Source organism: Schistocerca serialis, chromosome 6, assembly GCF_023864345.2.
Source record: "Schistocerca serialis cubense isolate TAMUIC-IGC-003099 chromosome 6, iqSchSeri2.2, whole genome shotgun sequence".
Lineage (NCBI taxonomy): Eukaryota > Metazoa > Arthropoda > Insecta > Orthoptera > Acrididae > Schistocerca > Schistocerca serialis.
The window spans coordinates 527,473,486-527,488,027 of record NC_064643.1 but is presented as its reverse complement, the minus strand read 5'-3'; the positions used below and the strand labels follow the sequence as shown (position 1 = coordinate 527,488,027).

General features: G+C 36.9%; 1 protein-coding gene across 1 annotated transcript in view; it reads right to left on the bottom strand.

The window, feature by feature from the left end:
- The window catches only part of LOC126484631 (ATPase WRNIP1-like), an 80,576-nt gene that overhangs the window by 28,257 nt on the left and 37,777 nt on the right, over positions 1–14,542 (bottom strand). Inside the window, exons 6-7 of the mRNA XM_050108220.1 lie at positions 11,352–11,535; positions 6,581–6,695 (exon numbers count right to left, since the gene is read on the bottom strand). Of these exons, the coding sequence (XP_049964177.1) occupies positions 6,581–6,695; positions 11,352–11,535 (299 nt within the window). The remainder of the gene's footprint in view (positions 1–6,580; positions 6,696–11,351; positions 11,536–14,542) is intronic.

Genomic DNA, 14,542 nt, shown 5'->3' with positions numbered 1-14,542 from the left:
TGTGTGTGTGTGTGTGCGCGCGCTCAAGGAGGGCGTCAACCACTGATTGAGGCTAGATGCTTCTTACACTTACTCTTTGCATGTTATTGAACTTATTGATATGATTATGAACTCTATTCACTTTGTTGCATCGAAACATTTTTTGCTGGTTTGTGCCCAGTGTGGTTTGGATTCATGGGCCGCACCCCACATCGTAAACTTAGGCCCTAATATTTTTCCATTATTTTGTTCTTTCATGAGTCAATATATCCTTGAATGCTCCGGTTTGTGTGGCTGATTGATTCCTACTCATGGTTGAGTATATTCTTCTAGTCTGTACCAGTTGTGAGTTTTTCGAGTTGGCTCAGTCGTCATACACTTAGGCTCTGAAATTTCTGTCTTCTCTTTTGAAGATTTTGAAGGTTTGATTGTATGGATGTTAATTTAAAACTTGAATTCTAGTAATTCACTTTGTCTCTGTAATTATTCCTATAGTTTAGTGGTGTAATGTTGTAGTTTTGACCTTTTATTATTTGTTTTGTATTGGAATGTTTCACAGATCTGAAAATTTGAATACCATATCCTGATATATGTATAGATTGTGGCTAGTATAGTAGATTTTTACTTCTGTTTTCTGTAATATGTATAAAATATTCCTATACATTTATCTGCTATCATGGGCATCATTCTGTACACCATTTGGCAAACCTTACAGTCTGTCACAAAATATTGTAAGCACCCTGTTTCCAAATTTTGTGAGGGGGACATTGTAGGATATTGTAATGCGACACCCTCCTCTAACATTACTTAAAAAAAAAAAAAAAAAAAAAAAAAAAAAAAAAAAAAAAAAAAAAAAAAAAAAAAAAAAAAAGATACCATTTATAATATTGATTCTTGTATAGGTGAACATTCTCGGCTGTTTCCCTCAAAGAATTCATATGATTTTGTATACAACGTATTTGATTTCAGGCTAAAATAGGTAAAAAGAAATCAATTCGTTAGTACTCTGTACGTACAGTTAAAATTATTCTTTTAGAAATACTTGAAATTATGAAATTTTTGGCATACTTAAAATTCATATTATTAACTGCACAATCTGATGCGAATTATTAAATTTATTTCTGGATTCATTTATAAGATTATGATATAATGTGGTAAAGATTCTACTGTTGTCAAGAAAGTTTGTAAACTCTTTTGCTTTACAAACACTTTAGAATATTGTGAATATCATAGAATGCGAGTAGTAGTAGTAGTAGTAGTAGTAGTAGTAGTAGTGGGCACAACTCTGGTAGAAACGCATGTATTTTGCTAATCTTATGAACAACAATGTATTTGAAGGTTTTATGAAAGTGGAGGTTGTGAAATCAGTGTAATATAGAAGAATGGGATACAATAAAAGATATTCATATCAATAGGCAAATCTTTATCAGTTATTCAGTTACCAGGAACCCACTAAGTCAAAATTTCAGCCGCAAGAATGTACCCCTAGACACAAGACTTGGAGCCAACAACAACAATGAAAAGAGAAAGTGAAGGTAAGTAAAATGTTCTTCTTTTGCATATCTTACGCCTCTCTAAGCTTTCGAAACTTTTATAGACAGAGAATTTTAATAGTGGTGTATGGGAGGGTAAGATTACAGTTGAACTTATAGTTTTGGTCAAGCTTTGAAGCATCATGTGTGAAAAAGTTTGTTAATTACCAGCTGTTGTGACTTGACAACTTATTTGAAGATAGAAGAATTACGGAAACAGTTTTGTGGGTTTTAATAGTAGCTATTTAAATGTAGACACTCTCTTAGAACCATTGCCCCTCTGCAATCAGAAAAGAAGTCAGTATTCAAATACTTTATTTACTATCGTTTTTGCATATAGTCACCAACTGGTGACTTTAGCAAACATCATATCACTTTTATACAATTTTTGTACAAATAGTAGGAATTTGCACTTCACATGTACAAGAAGCCACTTACGGGTGATGCACTTGGCAATATATGGTACAGTACTTCATAATGCAATGTACAATTGTTACATAGTATATATATTTGAATTTACAGCATGTTGTTACAAAAATAATATATATTACAATCACCTCCAAATAGTACATCATATAGATAGAAGAGTTAGGCCTACTTTTAAGAATAGCTACATTTTAATATCAGTATTCATTCAGTGAGTACAAACATTTGAGAGTTAAGAAACATTTTGAATACCTCTGTGGCATCTTACAGCACTTGGCATTTGTTAAACCATATCTGGCCATTAATCCAAGGATTATGATCTGTTGTCTTTAGTTTAGTTCTGTTTCTGAAGAAGCAATCTTTTTGTCGTGGGTTATGGGTATGCACATCAGAGCACTTAGTTTCATTATTTTTATGGTCCACAAGGGATGTTATTAATTTGTACAGATATAAGGAATATACTGTTAGATATTTATGTTGTACAAAGGTTTCCCTATATGAATCTCTGTATCCTAGTTAATGCATGGTCCTGATTGCTCTTTTCTGCAGTGTTAGGATTCTGTTCATGTGTGTATCAGCAACACATCCCCATACCTCTATTCCATAATTAATAAATGCATATATTGACCCATAATATGCAGTTATTCATGTTTGTTCAGAGACTAATTTTGATAGTTTGCTAATTAAGTGCAGTGAACTGCTGATTTTATTTCATACAAAATTGGAAAGGTCTACCCATCTAAGATTTTCGTCTAGGTATATCCCCAAAAATTTACATTTGTCAGTGTCTACTTTTTTATGCCACTTATATTATCAATACAGGCTTGGTATGAATTACCAAGTTTAAATGGTAATAGTTAGAAATTGCTAATATTGACTTTTAGACCCTGATCATGGAAGTAAATAGTTATTTGACTTAAGCCATCAGTTGCCGCCAATGTCAAGTCATTAGTTTGTTTGCAAAAGAACAAAAGTGAGGTATTATCGGCATAACTTACTAATTGGAAGTGCGGAGTTTCCTCTAAATCATTAATGAAGACCAGGAAAAGGAAAGGGCCCAATATGAAGCCCTGAGGTACACCTTGCTTTACTGTTTCATAGCTGGATTGGAAATGTTTGATCTGATCATTAATTTCATAACTCAGCCTTGTACACTGCTTACATTGGTTAGATAAGTGATCAGTAGTTGTAGGGATGAGGCATTTATATTGTAAGTTTAAAGTTAGCTTAGTAGTAGCTCATGGTTCACTGAGTCCAATGCTTTAGTAGGGTCTAGAAATATCCCTGCTGTCTGCATTCCCTCATCCAGGACATCATACACCTTGTGGAGACATTCGGTAATTGCCATGATGGTACTGTGATGTTTTCTGAAGCCATGTGTTTCTGCTAGTAAACTATTCTTTGTGAAATAATCAAAAAGGTGTATCAACAAAACGATTACAAATATCTTACCAAAAATTGGTATTAGTGATACGGGCCTGAAGTTTGATAGCTCTTTTTTCTATCCTTTTTTATGCATAGGTTTAACTGTACTTTTCTTCAATATATTTGGAAATGTGTGCTCCCTGATACTACTGTTGATCATATGGGTAATTATTCCAAGTAATTATAGCATTTTTAATTATAATACTACTCAGTCCGTCCCAGCCAGATGAAGTCTTATTCTGTAAGTTATTTATTATTTTTGCTATTTCCTCCACACTCACTTCCTTAAATTCAAACGCAGTTTCCAGCCTAGGGCAAGGCTTTACCATCCGAGTCAGACCTGTGTTATTTACGGGATTCGCAGCTGAAGATATAAAATATTCATTAAATATATTGCTGATTTTATCTGGATCATTAATACGGTTTCCTTCATGTTGGATTCTGTCAATCTGAGCATCTAACTTAGGGGTGGCTTTGAGTTATATATTTATTATATTCCATGAAGTCTTCCCTATATTTGTTGACTGAGCTATTTCCTTATCTAGGATCTGTTTTTGTAAATTTGAGAACTGTTCCTGAAATTGTTTTTTAGCTTCATTGTACTTGTCCTTAAATATTTGCAATTTAGTCGACTTATGTAGCACACTTAGATTCTCCATATTTTGTCTGAGTTTAATCATGTAAGCTGGAACAGTCAGTCTGGCGTTTTTTACATTTTGGTTGTGATTTACTACATTCTTAATGTCTTTCACTGGGCAGCAAAAATTAATATATTGCAAAATAATATCATAAAATTTGGTCCATTTGTATTCAGACCCTTCTTGCTGAAGAACTAGTTGTCATTCCTCAGAGGCTAGTTTACTTTTAAAAGCATTAATGTTTTTCTCTTTAAGCATTCTTTTATGTTCTAAGACCTGAGTCCTTTCTTTGATGCTTGTGTGTTCACAGGCTACAAATTGATATTTGTGGTCTGAGTAGTGGAAGTCCACATTCCAGCATCTAATACTATCTTTTACATCTTTACTTAGTATTATGTAGTCTATTCTACTGGAAGTAGACTGAGTTACTCTTGTATTTGAATTTACTGCATTCATAAGATTATAGGAGTTAAGTGTAACTATTAGCCTGCTGTTATGGTTATTGCAAGATGTTGCCCCTATATTCAAGTCACTAAGTATTGTCACCTCATTTGGGTCACAGTGTCCCACTATTCTACTAAAAATATATATGAAACGCCCTACCTCTGATTTTGGTGGATGACAAATCTGAATAATTTTCTGTTTCACCCTTTCCTCAATCTTTGATATGGAATTCAACACCTGTCACTTCAGTCAAGCCTTCGTTATTATACAGATCTAGATGATTTAATTTATTTACTTTGAGCTGCTCTCTAACAAATACTGCTACACCTCTACCTTTATGATGCTGTCTACAGTAGCTATTTCCTAGGAAATTGCCATCTAGCTTAAAGTAAATAATTTTCTGACATTTCAGTCCATGCTTGGTTAACACAACTACATGAGGTGAATGATCATAAACAAAAGTCTGCAAAACATTGAGCTTATTTTTAAGATATTCTACATTTTAGTGCATGAGCCTTAATGGTACTTTTAGTTTGTCACTTTGGATTTCCTCCTGTTCTGGATTGTTTATATTGGGCCAAATCCGGTTGGAGTTGGCCCTTTCCACTAGTTTCCCCGTGTGTTGGAATTTAGGGCGATAGCCCGTCTGTTTTCATGAATTATTACGTCAACGGCTTTGTTTATGTCTGATGCAAGTCTCTTTTTACCAGATAGGTTTAAATGTTGACCATGTGTTGTGAAACTAAAGTTTTTGTAGCTGTTGACATCAAGAAGTCATACATTTTTAAACTTGGAGCAGAAATGTTGTAATTTTTTTTTTTTTATTTGTTCGTCGAATTTCACTACTTACACAAGACCAGTCTGCCAGATCAAATCTCAGAGGTAAAGTCGTTGCTATCACATTTGTAGTCGATAGCAACTGCAAGATAATGGTCAGATTTCTTATAAATGCACTGGCCTCGTTGCAGTAAACATCGTTTGATCCCACTATGAGAACAACACAGTCACTTTTAGCAGAACTGGCACATTCTTTTTGTACATTGCTGGTTGCATTTCCGAATTTCTCTCCAGGCTTAACAACAGCTGACACTCACGTTCTCCTTAGCAGAGTTTGATACGAAGTTTGAAACATTGCCTGTATGGCTGTCTCCGAATATTTTTAATTTGAATCCATGATGTATTTGTTTTTGCATGGCTGAAGAATTGTTCTTTGGAGATTTTGTGTGTTTTTTCTTTTCTTTTCTTTAACAGTGCAGAGCTGTCTTCAACATTGTCAGACACAAGCTGGTACTGCAGAGCAGGAACACGACTTCAAGAGAAAACATGATGGCAAATTGGAAATTTGTAAAAGAAGATACCTGTTATTATAGGAAATAAGTAAAGACTTGGCATCACACAGTATATTATCACTTAAAATCAACTCACAACACGAAAAACGCCTCAGTAGGTGCTGCTTGTAGTGTTGCACACAATAAGGATATTTCAAGAAAACCTTCTTCACTGCTGATATCAGTGTATTTACTTCTGGGAACTGATGACTAACTGTCACTGCCATCCGTTGCAATTCATGAGCTGTATATCTAACATACACTAAGTTTGGATAAAGTACATTACACGATTTCCCCACTTCCAGCATGTAAGGAATTGCATTTGTGTACATCAACTGGAGCCTCTCTCCTTTTATATCATCTGGCCGTAGTACCTCAAGCAAATCATTAATGAATCTAGTAATAGTTGAACTATTTGTTGTCTTCAAACGTTTACAATAAATTAAGTAGGGTTTACATACAGTCTCAGATTCCAACATGACGACAGTACACAATAATAAACTTTTTTTCCCACTTCTTGCTACGTAATGAAAACATATGGGACTTACGAAAACGTACAATAATTCTACGATAATATTAAATTATGTAATATTGTGTAGTATAATATGAAATATGCTACTGTATCTCAATACATTTAAAATATTTAATTTAAAACTTTAAAATAAGGGTCCTCTCAATGCAGTTCATCGACATTTTAGTTTTTCTTATAGCTACACATAAAAGGTCAGAATATCTAATTACATAAAATATGGGCTTTAGTGATAGCCTTCTAAAACAGAGGTACATATTTTTCAGATTTTAAACTTACCTTGCCAAGTATACTGCACACTGCGCTAATAACACATCACATTCTGGCATGCCTAATAGCTGACAACCATGCATTGCTGAAACTGCCATTGTTAGAGCCATGGGATCTGCTAACCCTGTGGCAATAAAAAGAGCTGTCAGTCTGAACTGAAGAGCACTTCACTGTCAAGTTCCATTCATACACAATAAAATTACTTTTGAAAGGAATGTAGAAAGAGGGTGGGAAGATAAGATGATTCAAGCAATTCACTTATTTATCACGGCAAAGGTATAACAGTAAACTGTGACGACATATTCATTCCAACTAAATAAAATTATAAAATTACAAAATTGGACAATGTAAACTCCATGTTGAAATATCTACAACATACAGGAGATTGCTTCTCACCATAAAGAAGACAAAATGAGTTGCAGACAGGCACTACAAAAAGACACTTGCACATTAGCAAAAGCCTTTTACAGAAAAGGAAGCAAACAAACATTCATTCACATTAGCAAGCACACCTCTCACACACATGACCACCATCTCCAGCAGCTCTGACTAGAATTCAAATATTACGTATAATGGAAGGAAAAGGAATAGCAGGGTACGGGTGGGGGAAGAGAAGAGCACTGTGCGGTGCAGTGTGCAGAGACTAGAGTGCTAACAGGGGCAGCATTGGGAGGCTGTGGGGCAAGAAGGTCGGGGTGGGTGGGGTGAGGGAAACTGGGAGCGCAAAAGGAGAGGAATGGGCTAAGGGAAGCCGGGCAGGTGCACTGGCTGAGGGCAGCATAGAAAGAGAGAATAGGGAGGTGGTGTTAGAACAGAGGCAGTGGAAACTTGGGTGGAGGGTGTGGGGGCAGTCAGTTACCTTAGGTTGAGGCTAGGATAATTTCAGAAGTGGAGAATGTGTTGTTGGTTGTCTGGTCCCTGCATGCTCTATCAGACAGAGCTCTTTTCTCCAGCCGGACACTGCTCTCCCTTCCCCTTCCCTTTCCCCACCCCTCCAGACTGCTGCTTCCAGTCTATGTGCCATTTGCATTCAGGTCCGAGCTGCTAGAGATGGTGGTCACATGTGCATGAGGCATGCTTGCTTGCGTGAATAAATGTGTCCATGTCTGGCTGAAAGCTAGTCTGTAAGTGTCTTTTCATTGTGGCTGTCTGCAGCTCAATGTGTCATCTTTATGGTGAGTAGCAATTTATTGTTTCCTTATATTGTTAAACAAAATTATAGATGGAGAGAAAATTAAATCACTGAACAACTAAAACTAAGTACAATCATAGTTCTGAAAAAAAGTTTAGGACATTTATTATTTTGGAAGCAATGAATAAAAGAGAAAAGTGTAATATTTGCATGCCATACTCACAAGTAAAAGCATGTCAAAAACACCTTGGAGAAACTATAACCATAAAATGTACATGTAGTACATAAAGGGGATTAAAAAGTGGCATTAAGCAGCACATTAGTGGACAGTATGCTGCTTGATTTTTTTTTTTTTACATAAGCTTATTTCGCTTTATTGCCTTCATCAGCAAATGACCACATTTATTGCTATTTTACATAAAATATAATTTATAAAGGTTTTTTATACTGGATATTGTACTCATGTCCTGACATCGTAAACGGACGTACATCAACTTTGAGGAAACTACTATTGCTGTCCATAGTTGTTGGATATAATATTTTTTTTAAAAAACATTATTAAGTTGTTTGACGATTTGATGTTGAATGTACACTATGTGATCAAAAGTATCTGGCACCCCCAAAAATATACGTTTTTCAAATTAGGTGCACTGTGCTGCTACCTACTGCCAGGTACTCCATATCCGTGACCTCAATAGTCATTAGACATCGTGTGAGAGCAGGCTCTGCGGAACTCACGGACTTTGAACGTGGTCAGATGATCGGGTGTTACTTGTGTTACATGTCTGTAAGTGAGATTTCCACACTCCTAAACATCTCTAGGTCCACTGTTTCAGATGTGATAGTGAAGTGGAAATGTGAAAGGGCATGTACAGCACAAAAGCGTACAGGTCAACCTCGTCTGTTGACTGACAGAGACCACCAACAGTTGAAGAGGGTTGTAATGTGTAATAGGCAGACATCTATCCAGACAATCACACAGGAATTTCAAACTCCACAGAATCCACTGCAAGTACTATGACAGTTAGGTGGGAGGTGAGAAAACTTGGATTTCAAGGTCGAGCGGCTCCTCATAAGCCACACTTCATACTGGTAAATGCCAAACGACGCATCGCTTGATGACGGGAGTGTAAACATTGGATGATTGAACAGTGGAAAAACATTGTGTGGAGTGACGAATTAAGGCACACAACGTGGCAATCTGATGGCAGGGTGTGGGTATGGCGAATGCCTTGTGAATGTAATATGCCAGTGTGTGTAGTGCCAACAGTAAAATTCGGAGGTGGCGGTGTTATGGTGTGGTTGTGTTTTTCATGGAAGGGGATGCACCCCTTGTTGTTTTGCATGGTACCATCACAGCACAGGCCTACATTGATGTTTTAAGCACCTTCTTGCTTCCCATTATTGAAGAGCAATTCAGGGATGGCGACTGCATGATTGGGCACCTGTTCATGATGCAAAGCCTTTGGTGGAGTTGTTACACGACAATATCGCTGTAATGGACTGGCCTGCACAGAGTCCTGACCTTAATCCCACACAACAGCTTTGGGATGTTTTGGAACGCCGACTTCGTGCCAGGCCTCACCGACTGACATTGATACCTCTCCTCAGTGCAGCACTCCGTGAAGAATGGTTTGCCATTCCCCTGGAAACTTTCTAGCACCTGATTGAAAATACACCTGCGAGAGTAGATGCTGTCATCAAGGTGGGCCAACACCATATTGAATTCCAGCATTAGCGATGGAGAATGTCAAGAATATTGGAGGGTAGTTTTGTGGATCTCTTCTTCTACTCTTCTTGCAGATGTGTGTGACCTACGCTTCTTTTGCAAGAACTGGGCAAGGTTTTTTTGTTTGAGGGATCTCTGATGGATTGTACTTAGAAGAGGGGCTAACACAGCCGCAAATTCAGTAAAAAAAAAAAAAAAATTAAAAAAAAAAAAAAAACTCAGAAGCAACAACGGACAACGGAATGCTAAGAGAAATGAGGTGTCTCTGAGATATTTAACATCTGTTATTTTAGGACACACAATAATCCAAGACCTTTTAAGAAAGTTATGCAAATATCAGTGGACGATCCAAAGGTCCCGAGTTTCAGTCTCAGAGCCTCCCACATTTTCAATCTGCCGGGAAGTTCCTTGCCGAAGTATGTTAGACATTTTCAATTATGTATTAACTTCAACCAGGAATTTTTAGGCAATAAAAATACTGACTATTTAATGCATGCTCAATATTCAGTTTTTCCACCTCTAAAAAGACTATTTGGGAAAAATATAATAAAACTCTGGAAAAGTCTTGGAAAAATCAGGGAAATTTAATAAGCCAGTAGACTAGCCACCCTGAACTGGAACTGTATCCATATATTAACAAAAATAACTGGATAGCATTTTATGTCAAAGTGATAAAGATATATAGCCATTAATTTTTTTCGAGCTATCTGCCTTTTATAAAAATGGTCACTAAACCTGTAATTTAAGGAAAAGTTACAAAAAAGAACCACTATCAACATTAGTCATATTACCTCTTAATGATCTCTTTAGCAAATATAAAAATGTGACTCAACATTACACAACAAATTATGTAAGTGTGTGTGTGTGTGTGTGTGTGTGTGTGTGTGTGTCAGTAGTCAGTACTGAACACACACACACACACACACACACACACACACACACACTCTCTCTTTGTCCCGGCAAACTACGTGCAGCAGCACTGCATCTAAATATTAATCATTTTATGTTGCAATCGTGCAACAACTTCCTTTTCAAACAAAATCCAGTTATTGCCTAAATAATAAGAGTGAATACGTTGTAAGTCAGAATTACAATAGAAAGTACTTCAATGGAAAAATGACTGTTTCTGGAGAATAAGAGGTGGAACTGTAACAGACAAGTGTGGCAAGAAGTAAAAGTAAAATGTTATTCAGAAGCAATAACAAACCTGTGTCTTTCTCAGGTTATTACAGTCTAGTAAAGACTATGAGGCTCTTGGGTGTTAGGTTGGATGATTTTAACTCTTGGTACACGACCCTACAATGTTAGAAATAATAATGGAATGTAAAGGTGTTGAACAACTGTCCTTAGTACCTGCAACTGGAAACAGAGTACTCTGCTGAATGAAGACTGAAACAGGCTGTGAAGTTGGCTGCCATATTCAAAAGCACAAAGCAGTGGACTTGCTACTTCTCTTTTTAGTGTTCTCTGACATCAACATAATTTTAAAACACACAGATCCAAATCCTTCTTATATATTCAGGAAGTATTGGATACGGCACTTGCAATGCATGTTGAGGATACAGGATAATGCAACAAGAGGAGTAACAAACATGCTAGTTTGTGCCGTCAGATTTGGCACCAACCTGATGGCCTAAACAGGATGCTGTATTTCATCAGAGCACACTATTTGCCACTTTCCAATGCTCAAAGCATTGTGTTTTTCCTTTACACCTACAGTGTTTTGTCATGACAATTACTTGCTATCTACTGCTCTCTACCAACCACCAATCTCACTGCTTGAAGGTGATGAGCATGGTGTTCCATCAAATTAATTAGAACTTTCGGTAACACTTTCCAGTTCAACATCAAAGAGCTACAGTAACAATAATAAAGTTATCAATTGCCAAGGCCAAATCCCGCATAAAAATTGTTCTTACCAATGTCTTCACTAGCAGCTCTAACAAGACGTCTCGCAATAAATATAGGATCTTCACCACCTTGAATCATACGAGCCAACCAATAGAGGGCAGCATTATCGTCAGACGCTCTAATGGATTTATGCAGTGCTGAAATTATGTTGTAATGTTCTTCACCTTTCTTGTCGTACAGTATATGAGAGCGCTAAATGAAAGGAGAAACAGCTTTAATCAAATTATTTTGTGAAAAATCACATAACTTTTAAAAATGGAAGTATAAACTATAATAAAATACATTAGGAAACTCCTGGAGGAAAGTAAACAATTTAAAGAGCAAAGTTAACACGATCACCCAACAGTAGAGGCACAGATTATACCCACACACCCTCCATGCGAGCACAGATGCATATAAGAGGTGTGATCAAAAAGTAACAGGAATTTTTTAATTTCAAGTCCTCGGCAAATTTTACTTACAAAAAAAGATGGATCAAAGAATCTGTATTAAATTTTGCTTAAAAAATGGAATCTAATCCTTATGTGAATCTACTATGCGTAAGACATGAGTTTATGAGTGGTATACACTCATACAGTGGTACATTGAAAGAGGATCAAGAAGACGCTGAAAACAACCAACACTCGGGATACCCTAGCACATCAATTACTGATGACAATGTGGAAAACCATGAGGATATGGATATGATGTTGAAATCAAGGCTCCTTCCAATAGAAACTACCTGAAGTGCCAAGACCAAAAAAGATTCAACAAGTATGATCACATGCCAAGGTTTTTCTCATTATTTTTTTTTATTACAATGGGATAGTGCATCTTGAGTTCCAGCCTTATGGTTGTACGGTCGATAAGGAATACTACCTGGACGTTATGTGCCGACTGCGTGAAGCAATCTGAAGAAAATGACCAGAACTGTGGCAAAACAACTCGTGCACTCACACCTCAAAGCTTGTTCATGATTTTTAGGCAAAAACAAAACCACTATATTGCCTCAGCCACCATATTCATTGGACACATCCCCTGGTGGCCACTTTCTGTTTCTAAGGCTGTAGAGAACCGTGGGAAGAAATAAAATAAAATAAAAACTGGGGTACAAGCTGAACACCATAGCGAAAAGCAAGTTCCAGAAATGCTTCTGAGATTGGAAAAAGCACTAGCACAAGTATCATATACGAAGGGGATTACTTGGAAGGGGACAAAGTTGATTTCGATGAATACATAAAGATACTTTAAGAAAAACAACAATCCCCTTTACTCTTTGATCACTCCTCGAATGTGTGCTATAGCCCTGAAAAAGCATTTCTCCAAAAGCTAGCAGAGTTCTCAGTCTTGTTCATGTGCCATTCAATGACTTAGTGGCTCTACTATCCAGGGTGTTGTTAGACTTACTTCTTAAACTATAATGAAATCTACATTTACCACACATAATTGAAATAATTTAAGTGACAAGTATATTTAGCATTTTCTGTTACAAGTGTACCGCAAGTTAAGGAAGTTTTCACTAGAGATGTTTCATTTTATTGGTCAAGCATCCACCATGCACATTTTGTTTTATTAGTCAAGCACTGTCAGTGGTGACTGGTGTTTATTGTCCCTTTTCACATGTTTTAATGACAACTGGTTTTTCTACTTGTTGGCAGATGTTCCAGCAAAAATAAACTCAATATATCATTTACTTTATAAGAGCACATGAAAACTAAATGCAGTTACAGAAAAAAATAGGCAATGAAAAAAAGAAAAAAGAGAAAGCAGTGAAATCTTATCCAGCTTCTTCCAGCTGCAGCATCTGTCCACAATGACAAGAAAAAAAAAGCAGTTTTCATTAAAACAAGTGAAAACAATCACCACTGACAACACTTTGCCAACAATCAAAATGTGCCTGATGAAAAACTCAATTTACAGCTGCTACGGAGGATGGCCATCCAAACAAATACACTGTAACTACTCTTTCCCTCTGTTTACAATTACTCTAGCATCAGTTGTGACTTCTTAGTGACGCACTGCATTTCTAATTTTCTTAGCATATGTACAGCAACTGGCAAAGAACTTTCTTTCACATAAACCCCAGAGGAAGTAATCCACAGCTGTTAAAATTGGGAATGGTACAGCCAAGCCACATCACCAAAGCAGGATATCATACAGCTGGTAATGTTTGTTGGGGGATAGCCCACATTTTTGAGTGTTGTGTGAGCCACTGAACTTTGCACCATCCTGCTGAAAACAAATATTCAACTTTCTCCAAATTTCAGAATGAAGAAATTCTGTAACATATTACAGTACTGGTCGGCATTTGCTGTTGCTGCACATTATCCAGCCATAAAAAAATTTGCTTCATCAAACATCAGTATTTGTTGGAGCAATAGTGTTTCTCATTGCACGAATGTCAATGCAGTTGGTGAGTCTGTTTTACACCTATCAATCTCCTGCATTTTATACAGATGAAACTTCAAATCTTCCAGTATGAGGCTCAAAGAACATCTCACCAGTTGTAATATTTGTGCACATCACCATACTGAATGTCTGCAACTGCATTAAAGTGATATGTGCACTCATTTCAAGTTCTAACATATTTGAACACTTTTCCCGACAGCCAGTTAAACACACTACCAGTGAACTTCCACTGCTACATCCAACTCTGACTAATGTACCTCTTGAACACCGCCAAATGAAGATTATCACTGTGCTGTTGCAATGTCTGCTGAGCGTTTGTTGTCGTCACCATCATTTCATCCTCATCACTGGCATGCATGTTGCCCAATGTGGCGTCGACTGAAATAAGACTTGCACTTGGCAGTCGAACTTCCCCGGATGAAGCCTCGCAGCCAACAATACCACATGATCATTTTATTTCACCTGTGACAGACCCGTTTGGATTAAGGCAACCACTGCTTCACGGCATACCAACTGCTTGATTATTCCAATTCAGAGACGAATGCATCACAACATTCAAATCACATTTGGTAAGGGTTGTGAACTGCAACTGGTAGATAAAATATGCATTACCCTGTATTTCTGAAACTAATCTCTATTGATAGTTCATGCTGTGTTTCCCACAGCAAATCTATTGCACCTGTAATGGGCAGTTTAGTAGTAAGTGCTAGGTTTGTTGCCACAGTGAGAATGTATTCATTAAATTTGGTGGGCAATGATTTTAATGTGTTGTCATTTTTGCCACAGTAATTTTCTGGCAAAACTATTTCTT